The 14,492-nt window shown below is 35.4% G+C and overlaps 1 protein-coding gene across 3 annotated transcripts in view; it reads right to left on the bottom strand.

The window, feature by feature from the left end:
* ZFR2 (zinc finger RNA binding protein 2) overlaps window positions 1–14,492 on the bottom strand; it is a 113,225-nt gene that overhangs the window by 57,754 nt on the left and 40,979 nt on the right. For all 3 annotated transcript variants that reach the window (XM_031947857.1, XM_031947858.1, XM_031947859.1), the window contains exons 3-9: window positions 13,255–13,369; window positions 10,210–10,425; window positions 9,756–10,105; window positions 6,028–6,210; window positions 4,623–4,854; window positions 2,940–3,100; window positions 350–469 (exon numbers count right to left, since the gene is read on the bottom strand). In XM_031947857.1, the coding sequence (XP_031803717.1) occupies window positions 350–469; window positions 2,940–3,100; window positions 4,623–4,854; window positions 6,028–6,210; window positions 9,756–10,105; window positions 10,210–10,425; window positions 13,255–13,369 (1,377 nt within the window). The remainder of the gene's footprint in view (window positions 1–349; window positions 470–2,939; window positions 3,101–4,622; window positions 4,855–6,027; window positions 6,211–9,755; window positions 10,106–10,209; window positions 10,426–13,254; window positions 13,370–14,492) is intronic.

The following is a 14,492-nucleotide window of genomic DNA, read 5'->3' as shown; positions in this document are numbered from 1 at the left end:
TTTTTCTTGTATAACATGAAAAATATGGAAATATATTTTTAAAGATTGCACATATTTAAGCTATATCAGATTGTTTGCTGTCTTGGGGAGGGAAAAGACAAAGAAGGAAAGGAGAAAAAATTAGAATCCAAAGTTTTACAAAAATGAATGTGGAAAATTACCTTTACCATGTATTTGGAAAAATAAAATACTATTTTAAAAAGAATTAAAAAAACAAAAAAAACTTTAACACTAATAGACTAAATAAACCCAGGCATTTTCACTCTCTCAATTTATTGAAATAGTCACCTCCATCTAACAGCATTCATTCTGAGGGAGTACAACTGTTAAAGAGTAGCTAATATCGCACCTTGTATTGTAGTCGGTGCCGACGTCCCTTCAAATGCATATCCTTGGCATTAGGATCATTGAAACTGCATTCACACAGCTTACAATGAAAGCGAATCATTTTTCCTTCATCATTGTGCACCTGAGACATCAAAGTTTAATAATCACATGCAGCTTGAAAAATAATAAGAATTCCTAAATTGCTTAAATTTCAGATACTGTGCTTTTTTTTTTTTTTAACAACAACAATAAAAGCTAACTATTACATTTACTATATCATTTCTAGGTGCCTCGTTCGTTCACTGTTTGTTTGTTTTTTTAATGCCATCACAATACTTCTGGAAGGTCCAAAATGGTGGTTATCTCATGTGTCACGAAGATTAGTAGCAAAGAAACTTGGCACTTTGTTTTACTATTCTCAAGAGCATTTGTCTAGTGTTTTATATTGTAATAATGATCTCTTTTGCATCTGATTCCCCTACCTGACCATAAGCTCCATGATAGAAATGGCCATGTTTCTTCTAAACTTTCTCTCTTCCTACTGACTAGCATAATGTTAAGAAAAAATTGAAACTAATTCCCAACCAAGTATTGACTTAGCTCTGCTCCTATTTGTTAAACCAGCTTTTTGTTTTTGACAGCATAAAGAGTACTCAGTGAAGAATTCCCTCTACTAATGCATAATGGCTTCTGCTTAGCAAAGTATTGTCTTGGAGAGTTGCCTTGGGGCACTGAGAAGTTAAAAGACTCATAATGTTATGTTAAATGGTCAATATGTGACAGAGGAAACTTGAACCTGGTCCTCTTGACTCTAAGGTCACCATAGAATGCTGTTCATCTACCTATTCAATAGACATTCTAAAAATAACTATAGATTAAATATTGAATAGAAGTTGGGGGTTTCCTTCTCATTTAGTATCTGATCTAGAACTTTAACAGTTTTCAGCAGTATAACTATCGCTAAAAGGACTTTTCACATTCTGTTCATATGGAATATAGGCAAAGTAAAGAGAGGCAATGTGATATGATGGCAAAACCTCTTAATTTGGAATCTGAAGAGTCTTACTCTGGACCCATGCTGATCGTATTTTCATTCTCCACCAAAATTGAACATACCTTCTCACTTTTTGTTCTGGGTCTAACAATAATACGTAATATAAATTTTAGCCCTTCACTCTACTGTGTCATGATGTTCTTTGATTTTTCAAGTGTGGAAACTATATATTATTGTTAGGATTTCAGACTTCTCAAGGAAAGAGACTATCTTAGAGCTTCTTAATTTTGCAGAACATAGTAGGTACCAAGGCAATAAAACCATAGATATATATAGATGGGTTCAATAAAAAATACCAAAATTAAAACAAGTCGAATTTTAAAAATCCAAAGACCTTTACAATTATGGGAAACTTTTAAAACATATTTCTCTAGTTCACATATATACTTAGTACTTAGTATGGTGATATAATGGTTCTCTAGTTCACACATACATAGTATGCTGTAATGATATAATTGTACTAAGATATATAAGGGCTAAGAAGGACTGGAAATGAGACATTCCATATTTGACCAGCCTCGTGGTGGCTCTCCTGCCTCCTGCACTCCTGCACTAAAATCAAGGCTGTTCCCGAAGACCTCCAGAAAGCTAGCCCAGACATTACATACTTTCCTCCCAGGATTGTTATGAGGATTAAGTGAGATTATACTTGGAAAACACTTTTTAAACCTTAAATATATAAATGCTAATTAACATATAAACACTAATTAGTATTATTATAATTAGACAAGAAGTTCTGATCAATCTTATAATTAAACATATTATCAGTGGAAAGCTTTACTTGGCATGTTCAAGGTCTTAATAAATAGTTTCATATGGAGGTTCAGAAATTACATGTTTTACATAAAGATAATACTGAACTGAAGTAATCTAGTAAAGCAGAAATTAACCCTACACTAGGAATCAGGAGATCTGTGTTCTAGTATTGGCTCTGCCACTAACTAATCATGTAACACTAAGCCAAAAAAGTTAGAAGAAATCAGAAAACTCAGCTGAAAATCCTAGCTTTCTATGTAATCATGAGTTAGTACCTTCAGCTCTCTAAACATGAATTATTTATGTATAAAATGAAGGGATTAGAGCAGATGGCCTCTAGGATCCTTTTTACCTCATGATGCTAAGATTTTAGAATCCCAGTTTAGCTATCTGTAAAAGGAGAGGGAAAGATTCAATGATCTAAGATATCCCTTCTAGCTCTAATATCCTATGAATACTCTCTCCATCATTTTATCCTGCAAATAGAGGGGAAAGAAGTAAAGTTACCCAGCAGAAAAACACTCAGTGACCTTCCCTGCTCATCTCATGGTCTCCCTGCTGTCAATTTCCAATATTCCAGCTCCATTTTCTAAGATTTTAAAATTTTCTTCTAAGGGATATTCTATGTTTTTTTAAATAAAGACTTGTTAGTAAAAGACAGGTTAATTTTAAAACTTCTCATGAAAACAGTCTTCCTAGTTTAAAAAATATCTATTTTTATTTCTTGCTTATGATCGTTCAAAGTCTCAAGGTATATGGTAGATATTGTATTGATTCAAATAATAGCACTGTTCAATATTACCTCTTCCACATAGTCATGTCCTACTGGCTGCACATCAAACAAGCCTACAGAAGCATCCCCAGAATTATCACGTGTGGACTGTTCACTAGGTAGCTCTGATTTTGACTGGACCACTATTCCCTCTTCAAGTCTGTTGCCAGCTGCTTGTGGCTTGTTAGTTCCTGAATGAGAAAAATTGAATTACTTATAACCTCCTCCAGGTCTAAAACTAAAGGTCATCTTTATCCCATCATCTGGGACTATGTTACAAATCCATCATAGCATCAATTCTCCTTATAACATCAAACAGCAACTCCCAGATGGGCAATCCCACAACTTTTCTAGCTTTCTAAGCTAAGATTCTGAATATTCCCAAGGAAATGCCAAGCCCATAGTTATTTAAAGCAATCAATTCTCACAAAAAGAGGTATAAGTTATCATGAATCAGTAACAACTCAAAACTAAAAGCTATCAATTACTCACCAGTGAAGTTCTTTAATAATTACTGTTATTACCCAATAGTTGAAGAATATAGGATTTTGCTTTAGTAGAAAGAGTATGATATTATTAAAATCACTTACAGCTTTTATAGTTATCCCTTCCATATCACAACTTTCCCCATCACAATTTCAACATATCACAAGTCAGCTTAAGAAATTAACTGGGAATTTGGGGGGAGTTTTATGGAAACCACAAATGACACATCTGTCAGAAGATGACACAGTAAAGTTTATGAAGTCAGAAATGCATAAAGCATATGTATAGTATTGTCTGATATCAATATATTCATCTTTTAATACCATAATAATCCAACTTCTTCTGTGGTACAAAAGGAGGGCCAAAAATTTTTACAGAAATTTTCCAGATCTCAGAGGTGTTACATCCCTAACCCCTGCAATGTGGAAGCATGTACTACATTCTTGCTCAATAAATATTTGTTGATACATATGATAGAGGAAAAAGACTTTTTGGCAAGTTTCTTTCTTCTGGATCTATAATTATTCTTTCTATATGTTTCCTAGGCCTAAGAGAAAGGGCATATAGATGGCATAGGCAAGAAATGTATAACTATAGAAATGCCTTAGCACATCACTTCCCCTACAATATCTCAGAAACCAAACTGGTTCTTCTAAAACAATATCAGAAGGAAGTTTTTCTCATTAATAGGGCTGCTAGACACACAGCTAGAATGGTAACCATTTTTCTAGGACCCATGAGATAGAGGCACTGCATCCCTCCTAAGATTAAAGGGGAGAAATGAATACATTGCCTAATTCTTCTAAGAACTCCTTGAAGCAGACTACTAGAATCACTTAGTTCCTGATTGGGGAAATACCAATGTTCTTTAAGTAAGTCAACAGCAAAGGAGGAAAAATAACTCAGTTCCTCAGATTCTTATTTCAAACTCTTCCTAGGAGATTGTATTTTTTATTTCTCAGAATGTTTATAAACAAAAATTTCAACTAAAATTAACTTATCATTAAGTCAGTGAAATCATGAAAATAAAAGGTAGCTGAATTGAATTAAAAATTAAAGACTGCTTCTGAAATTTATACAATACTCCTGAGTCTAAAAGTGTAGGAGACCTGCAAGCATCCCTTCAATAGGCATTTCAAAAAAAAGAAGTAGGCAATAATGCAGAGAAACGAAGCATTGCTTCAGTAACAATTAACTGACTTTAAAATGAAGTTTAAAGTAACATACCCACATATGTTATCTTTGAGGTAAATGGTTTCTTGGTCAGTACCGGCCTTCTTGGGTAGCTTGTGCTGTTGGTGATGGCTACATTTGCTGCTTTTGCTGGTGTGACAGAAGTTGTGGCAGTAGTAGTGACATGGGGAGCCAGCTTATTCACTATGTTGGTAGGAACAGAGTTCACTAATACTGGCTCTACTGAAGGGATGGGTTTCCCCAACTTTGTATGTAATTTAATAACCTGAAATACACCATATAACAACTGTCAAGGAGAACATGTTCAAGACCACTAGGCACAGCTACTCCTAGTAAATTCCTATGAAGGAAAATATTTCTAAAAGAATATACTTAAGAAGCAATTCAAGCTATAGCTTTAGTTATTTTCCTGCTAAATTGTAAGCCTCATGAGTGAAGGGTCCATGTCCTAATAAGTTTGATATTTATAGTGTCTTAATTTTGAAAAGTCTTTTTTATATATTATCTCGTTTAATATCATAAAGTGCTTTTCACTTAATAGGCACTCACTTAACTGAAGTTGAATGAATGGTAGGATTAATATTACCATAATTTACCTTTTTTTGGGGGGGGGAACAGATCTGTAATTTCATTTATATAGGGAACTTCAGGGAGGCAATGCCCGTCAGCAGTGCAGACTGGCACATGCTCTGCAACATACAGTTTTAGAGAGTTGCCTGAGACACTGAGAGGTTAAATGATTTGCCCAGAGTCACACATCCAGTATATGTCAGAGGCAGGTCTTGAACCCAGATCTTCCTGACTTCAAGGGAGACTGGAAAATGAAAGATGAGGACCAACAGTTTAAAAGCAAACTATGGGGCTAAGTAAAGATACAACAGTATGTTATATATTAGCAAAGCCTGTGGCAATTTAAAAGACAGTCATGTTTCCAATTATCCTTTTGGAAGCGTAGGGAAAATCTTCCCTGGCCCTGAAAATTAATGAGAATGCTATAATTCACCTCTGTCCCACAGATATAAATTGATAATCCAGAGGTTAAATTTAGTCACTGATATTATGCTTGACACAGCTAGGATATATATACAATACTTCCCTACCCACCCAAATTTAGGCATATGTGAGTGTATATTTGGAGGGCATCAAAAATATACACACACTCTTTTAATATCCTATTCAAAGATAATATATTACAATAAGTCTCAAATTCATGTGCCACATCAATTAATAGAGCATCAAAATGCACAAAATTCATTTTCACATCTCCTAATCAGGGGACTAAAAAAAATAAGTAATGAAAGAATCAAAGTGATATGCCGCATGATAGCTTAAGGTCACTCCTAGAACAGATATTCAAAGGGCAGAGATCTTGGGATAAAAGAAACAAAAGGGTCAATGGAAGATCAGTGTAAGCAGGAGAAATAGGGCACCATCATACCTTCTGATGTTTGGATCCCCGGATATGTGCTGCATATGCATCTGCTCCTGTACAAGACACATCACAGAGCTCACAATGCAGCTGTGTTTGAGCCCCACGAAGGCCAATGTTTGATTGGTTACCCAACTTCTGAGCTGACTCTTTCTTTTTGTGCTTCTGTCCTTCTAAATGTTCCCGGTAAGTCTGCAATCAAAGAACAAAATAAAGCTTATCCGAAGTTTGCACAGAGATGGGCCTAATACCGCCTTTTCAACATAATTCATTGATCATCCATTCATCATTAGCTTGATAACTGACACCTAGGCATTGAGAACTGCCTATTCCATTCATTATCTGTGAGCTTCCATGTGTATGTATAACCTGATTGACCACAACTAATAGACTCAGTATCACCAGACAAAATAATAAATGAATGGACAGACAGATGTAGATATAGATAGATAAAAATCAATTTTCTTTCATTCTTAAAAATAAAGTGTTACTTTTTAAGAAGGCAACAACTTAAGAAAATTTACTTATCATTTAAACCACTACAGTCTTTTCAAAACTTGTCCACACACACAAAGGCAGCCTATATCTCCTGAAACAACATAAAATATGTTTCCCTTTTTTAACAGCTGCTAATGAATGGAAGGACTATTCACTGTCAAGGAAAACTATAATGAATTATTAATTCTCTTGTCCCACACTATTCCAATCCTTAACATAATCCCTTGTCCTCATCTTACGATTTTCAAATTCATGAACAAAACCCTATCAGGTCATAACCAACTACTAGAAATTTTTTTGTATAGTAGGGTATCACTTAAACTTCAAAAAGTTTTAAAGTAGATTTATTTGTCAATGTCAAACTGTAGCTACATTTTTCCCTCTCATATATTTTCTGTTTCTCTGGCTTCACTAAGCAGGAAACTATCAGAGCCTCAGCTTTCAAACAAGTGATGCAGAGAATTACTGACCAAAGCTCAAGGAGTAGTCCTAAGCCAAGATTCTTAATGGCATATGTGTATCAAACATGAATCACTAAAGTAAAATAAGTTACCTGACCAATTAATTGTTAGTTGCTGCAGTCAGTCAATCAATAAGCTTTTATTACACACCTACTATATGCCAGGCATCTTGTTAATTACTGGGATACAAAAAAGGGCAAAAGACAGAACTGTCTATTGGAGGAGATAATAGCAAACAGATATATACAAACAAGCTATATACAGGATAAATGGGAAATAACTGATAAAAGGCAACACAATTAGTAGGAAAATTTCCCTGCTGAAGGTAGGATATTAATTAGGACTGAAAAGAAGTCAGGGAAATAAGGAAACCAAAATGAGCTAGAACATTCTAGGCATAGGAAACCGCCAGAGAAAATGTCTAGAGTGGATAGGTGTATTGTCTTATTCAGGAAACAGCAAGGAGGTCAGTATTAATGGATCAAAAAGTATGTGGCAGCTATAACATGTAAAAAGACTAGAAAGGTGAAGAAGGAAAGAGGTTATGAAAGGCAAGAATAACAAACAAGAGACAATTGATCCTGGAGGTAATAGAGAGCATCTAGAGATTACTGAGTTGGGAAATGACATAAGTGAATTGCAGCTTTAGGGAAATCACTTTACAACTGAATGAAGGATGACCTAGAGTGGGCAGAGATTTGCAGTGGGCAGAATCATCAAGAGACAATGAGATAGTCCAGGCATAAGGTGATGAGGGCCTATACTAGGGTAATTGCAATATTAGAGAAGAAAAGGGAACATATTTTTTAAAATGTTTCAAAAGTTAAATTGGCAAGCCTTGACAATAGATTATAGACGGGGGTGAGAAAAGGGAGGAATTGAAGATAACATTTAAATTATGAGCTCTACTATGTCCTTATCATTTATCCAAATCCACCAAAAAATGTACCAGATTTAGTCCTTGAAAATAAGCTCTTCTTCAAACGCTTGTTGCCTGAGATGTGTATTATCTTGTATAGCTTTTAGTCTGTTATATGAAATGTAGGATGTCAAAGATGAAGGTGCTGTTCCATTCCTGATCTACCTGACTATACACATCACTGGATGGAAAGTGATAGATAAGAGCCTAACAATGTAAGTGAGGCATAAACATTACATTCATTAGCACACTTTGAGGAGCTGAGATCTTTGAACTTCCTCAAAGGTTGTAAGATTTCTCTATCACCGGATTTCTTCAAGCATGGTGTGGATGTCACTGCAGGGGCTGCTGCTTAAATGTGAGTTGTAGCTACATGATCTTTGAAAATCTTCCTGCTCCAAAATTCTATTCTATAATGTATCATGGAAACTTGGAGTCCTCAACTTTTTTGTGAAAACATAACTTTAAATTTTTCTTGAGACTATTACTGGGATGCAGGCTTGAAAAAGGTAAAAGATGAAGAGAATGTTGATATTCAAGTTCTTGGAGCACATAAAAGGAAATGTGGAAGGAGACTTTATGTTGTGATCAATCAGGTCAGAATTTATGATTGATCAATGATTCCTTAGTGACCAGCTAAAGACCCTCCCCTTGTATATTTTATTACTGATTTTTCTTATCATGTTATCTAAAAATATGCAGCGCGCATTGATTTACAAGCACTGAGAGCAATTCTTGTTTCAAGATTCAAGAATCCTTTATTACATCAATGCAGATATATCTCAACAGATATTTTTATAAATTGTGATGGGACAAAAATTAGTTACCTAGTGGTTGCCTCTCAGGCAATGGGCTTCTCTGTATGCTTAACAATAATAATAAAACTAACACATATGCCAGACACTATACTACAGGCTTTACAATTATTATTTCATTTGATCCTCACAATAACTTTGGGCAATAGGTACTGTTATTTCATTTTACAGAAGAAGAAACTGTGTCAAAAAAAGATAAGTTACTTGCCCAAGGTCATAATTTTCTAAGGCCAAATTTGAACTCGGGTTTTTCTGACTCCAGGCATAGTACTCTCTCTACTGTGCAACCTAGCTGTCCATAGACCATTACCAGGGTCATACTAAAAGCCTCGTATTCAAAGTTGGTAAGATCTGTCAGAGCTTGTATTCTACTGATTTAATCTTTGAGTTTTAATAGATTTGGTCGTATTATAATTGCTTCATCATTTCTTTTAGTCTGGATCCACTATGATATAAGAGTCAAAGGCTACTGAGCAAAACATTGTAATTCTTTTAAGGAGAAAGAAAGTACAACATGCTCTATCTTATTCTTTCCTGTATACCCCATAGTACCTTGCATATAATAGAAGTAACCAAGAAGTATTTGTTGAAAGGTTTAAGGGCCATAATATATAAAGATCAGATTAAAGAACTGGGGATACTTAATTTGGGGACTGAAATCTAGGAGAGAGTGGATTATAGCTGTCTTCAAATATCTGAAAGATCCTCATGTGGAAATGGAATTAGATTTTTTTTTTTTTTTTTGCTTAGTTCCAAAGAGCAGGAATAGATATCTATTCCTACTACTAAAACTACTACTAAAAGACAGATTGTGGCTTGAAAAAAACTTCCTAAAGCTTAAAAGTAGAATAAGTTGCCTTGATATATAGTTAATATTCTGTTACCCAGAAGTGCTAAAGAGAATAGATGAATACGTGTTGGGAATATTGTAGTGGAGATTCCTGCTCAGGCAGGGTTTGGATGAGATGACCACTGAAAGCCCTTTGAACTCTGGGATTTCATGAAAGAATAAATGAATATGTAGCAAGGGAAACTTCTGCTGACCTGGGGACCAGCACAGCTGATCTTACAGATGTCACAGTAGTACAGCTGAGGTTGTTTGAGAGGGCCTTTGGGTTTTAGCTGCTTGTTCTGAAAAGTTGATTTCTTGGGGAAGCTACTGACAGAGCTGGTACTTGTGCCACACCCCATGTTGGCCCATGGAGATGGCCCCGGGGGCTTTGGCAGGGGAGGAGGCTGCAGAGGCTGTGGTGGAGGTTGTGGATGCTGTTGCTGAGGTGTAATGAGCTGAGGCTGAGGCAGGGCCTGAAGCGGTGGCTGGAGCTGTTGTGGTGTTGGATAGTATGTGTCAGCTCCAGAATATACTGAAGCATCATAACTGGAATAACTGGATCCTAGAAAACAAGAGAAAAAAAAGAACAATTTTTATGAAATTTATCTTTGATAAAAACTAAGTCACAGCTCATAATATTATCTCCATGCAAACAATTTTCCTTACCAGTATATGATGCCAAATTGGAACTGTAAGAGGAAGAGGGGGTGTATGAAGGAATAGAGGAACCAGGTACATTTGGCTGAACAGTTGTCACAGCTGGATAGTTATAGCTTGAAGATGTGGTACTCACTGTCTGAACTGGCTTAATTGTGGTCATTTGTCTTTGGGGCTGAGTTTGACTGTAACCACTGCTAGACTGACTGTAGCCTCCTTTAGTACCTAGGAAACAAACACAAGCCTTTGCAATGTTGTCCCCAGTTACTATTAGGCATCTAGTACAATGGATCATTCATAGCCCAAAGGTTCAAGTTAAAAGTCCTTTTATTAAAAACATTTCAATCTTCCCACTGAAAAGTGCCTTTAGGCAGTTTAAAAGTAGTCCAAAAGATAAAAATGAAAACCACCAAACTTCTAAAAGCTCCTTTCAGATTTCTCTTGTCCAAAGTCCCTGACCCAAATCAATTCACGTGGGGGCAAAATCACTTACTCATTTTCCTCATCAATAAAATGAAGGGATTGAACCAGAATACCTCTAAGGTCCAGTATCAAACCTTATAGTTCTTCCAGTTCTAACATTCTATATTCTATTATTCCAAGTCACTCTTATGCTATAGAGAGGACCCTAGATTCACAAAGGCTAAAGCTGTAAACTATAAATGGTGAAAGATTAAAAAATTTTGAGTAAGGGGCAGGCTACTTGTTTTGAGGACTGAGTTTGATTATAACCTCTGCTTTGCTGATCAAAACTTTCTTTAGTAGCAAGATAAAAAACAAAAGCCTCTGAAATGAAGGATTTGGACTGAATGAAGCTTAATCATTCTTTCCAGCTTTAAGTGTAATCCTTACCAAAAAGTCTCTTTTCTCAAGGAACTTACAATCTAATGAGGGAGACAACATATATACAAATATTACAAAGCAAACTATCTACCAGATAAATAGGAAATAATTAAGAGTGAGAATTAAGAGGTGTTGGATAAGGCTTTCGGTAGAAGATAAGATTTTTAAGTGGGACTTATAAGGAAACCAAGGAGGTTAGTAGTCAAGAGTGAAGAAGGGAAAGTATTTTAGACATGGGGAATAGCCAGAGAAAATGCCCAGAGTCCATAGACATGGAGCTATTCCAAATCCATGTCTTATTCATGGAATAGCTAGGAATCCAGTATCACTGATTGAAGAGAAGTTGTTATGGAGTGAGTTATAAGAAGAGTAGAGTGGTAGCAGGGGATTAGTTTACAAAGGAATGCCAAACAGAGCATTTGAATTCTGGAGGCTACAGGGAGCCACTTCAGTTTATTCAGAGCAAAGGGAGGAATGATCAGTTCTGAGTTTTTGGAAAATTTCTTTAGTGGATAATTGGGACCTAAATTGAAATGGAATAATTCAGACATGAGGTTATGAGGACATATTCATGAGATTTTACAAAGGTGAAATCAAGAGGCCTTGGCAACAGCTTGGATATGAGGGGTAAGAGATAGTGATGAGTCCAGAGACTCCTAGGTTTTGAGTCTGAGGGAAGGGGGAAGACATCTTGATATCTACTATTAGAAGGCATGACTTTGATGAGGAAACAACAAAGGAGACAGAGGAGGAGTGGTCAGATAGGTAGAAGAAACAGGAGAGAGTGATGTCATGAAAGTGGTGATCATCAGTGTCTGCAAAGGGATCAAGAAAAATGAGGACTGAGAAAAGGTCATTGGATTTGGCAACAAAGAGATCATTAGTGACTTGAGAGAAGTTTCAAGGAATGATGAAGTCAGAAAAGGCTGTCTACAATAAGTATCTCCACTTTCTCTCTTTACATTCTTTTCTTAACCCCTGGTTAGACAGCCTTTTCAAGGAATTTATCTACAAATGGAAGAAGAAATATAAGACTATAGTTAGGTGGAATGGAAGGATCAAGTAAAGGTTTTTCAGAATGAGGGGAGAGGGTCATGGCATGTTTGTAGGCAGTAGGAAAGGAGCCAGTAGACAGGGAGAAATTGAAGATAGTAAGAGAATAGAGATAACAAAGATGGAAATCTGTTCAAGAGACCAGATGAAATGAGATAACTTAACAAATAAAAGGATTAGTCTGTGTAAGGAGTAAGGTCACTTCATTGTGTGAGACAAGGGAAGATAGCAGAAGGCACTTGAATGACAAGAGACAGGGAAGAGGAGAGGAGGAGCTCATGGTGAATGGCCTTCATTTTTTCTATAAAATGAGGCAAGACACTCAGCTGAGAGAGTAAGGGAAAGGGGAATTATGGGAAGTTTAAGGAGGAATGAAAAGGTTTGGAAGAGTTGCTCTGAAGAGAGGAATAATGAGGTAACAAGGAAGGTATAATAGAATTACTTAGCAGTAGTGATGGTCATTTCAGGTTGTAAAACAAATTTCTAGTTGACAATCAGAAGAGTTGCCTGATTTTATCTATCTTCTTTCAGTAGCATATGTGTAGGAGTAAAGGTAGCAAATGATGGGGGTAATCCAAGGCTGAGGTTTAGCTGGGCATAATCAGTGAAATAAGAAGGCTAAGAATCAAGAGAAGAAGACAATAGAAAGTTAAATTGGTTCTTCAAAGGTTCAAGATAGGGAGAAGAGAAAATAATGGCTAATACAGAGGAGATGATTTTAGAGAACATTGAGAAATCAAGGGATTGGAGATTGTGGTGTAGATGAGCAGTAGGGTTTGGTTAGAGAAGGCAGAGAAAGAAGCAGAAAACCAGTACATTATGTGAAACAAAGGGATTTCAGAATTCTCAAGTATGGAGATAGCACATTTGTGGGGGATGGCAAAATTAAGAGAATTGCATCATTTGATTCTATATTGAGGCAACTTTCTTAATAAGTCCAATTGTCAATCTTTTATTTTATCTAATATCCTATGTCTACAAACTTTATTTGAGCTATTAGGAGATAATAAACAATACCTAAAATTTATATCATCTTCTGTTTTCATGTATAACTGGAATTTATTTTCAAATAGCAAAAATGAATGCATCCCTATGTCATTACCCTTTGCACTCAATATGTTTTTATATATGCATATGCTTGGTACTAGAACCACTCACCTGATTGGTAGTAAGAATCTGTGGCAGTGTGCTGAGCCTGGCTAGCAGTAAGCTGATAATACGGTTTATTCTCATAACTGCTAATAGGTGTGGATCGTCCATAACAGTAACTGTCCTGTACAAGATATTTCAGAGAACAGATGCAAATGTCAGTTGAATATACAGTTCAATAATGATCAATTCAGACTAAAATGAATCCATTTACATATGTAAATGTATGTATATATATAATAAATTTTTTGTATGATAGATTGCCTTTATGTTGAATAATATTTCATATGGCACTTTACATATATGAACTCATTTAAGCTTCACAACAATACTTTTTGATAGATATAATATAAGTGTTATTACTACCCATTTATAAATGAGGAAACTAAAAAATTAATGATTTGCCCAAGATAAAATGCCTAGTTAGTGGTGGATCTAAGATTTAGAACAAGGTCTTTTGATTCCGAGTGTAATGTTCTTTCCATTATGTCATACTGCCTCTCATACTAAGTACCATATACAAAGTACCATGGGAAAGGCAAAAAGATATAAGCAAAACTAGAAGTAGCTGTAAGCAAATTAGGAAATTCAAATTGTAACTCAGACACTTAACAGGCTAATCTATAAACTAGGCATAATAGTAGCACCTACTTTGCAAGGTTGTCCTGAAGATCAAATGATATAATAAATGTAAAGTATTCTACAAACCTTAAAATACTATATAAATATTAGTTATTATTATAACTTGGAGTATAATATATATAAGTATAATACTTCAGATATTTTTTAATGTTACTTTTTATAAAATTCCAGAAAAAACACTGATTAAGAGGCATGTAGCTAGTTATTTTTAATTATTTATTATAAAAAAGCACCACATTACACACATTCTACTTACAACAATGAATACTTAGTAAGCATCTATGTGCACAATAATATGACATTTTGTGGTAAGTTAAATCATATATTACAAGGAAGGCTTAATTCTTCTGCTAGACAACAACACAGCGAACAATTTTCTAATCTTCTCTCAGGGGCATGTATTTCTTATTTTAGTTCTGGGTATAAGACAGGGTTCCTATCTTAAAGAACTATCAAATCTGACTGGAGAGACAAGTCATTTGCACATTACCACAAATGTTGGCAGTAAAAGGCACACGATTTAAAACTAGAAGGAATTAGAGAGATCAATCTCCCTGTCTAACCCCTTCATTATAAAGATAAAGAAAGTGAGGTCCTTTGAAGCA

Source organism: Sarcophilus harrisii, chromosome 1 (assembly GCF_902635505.1).
Source record: "Sarcophilus harrisii chromosome 1, mSarHar1.11, whole genome shotgun sequence".
Lineage (NCBI taxonomy): Eukaryota > Metazoa > Chordata > Mammalia > Dasyuromorphia > Dasyuridae > Sarcophilus > Sarcophilus harrisii.
The sequence above is the reverse complement of the archived record's forward strand: the minus strand, read 5'-3'. Positions and strand labels throughout refer to the sequence as shown.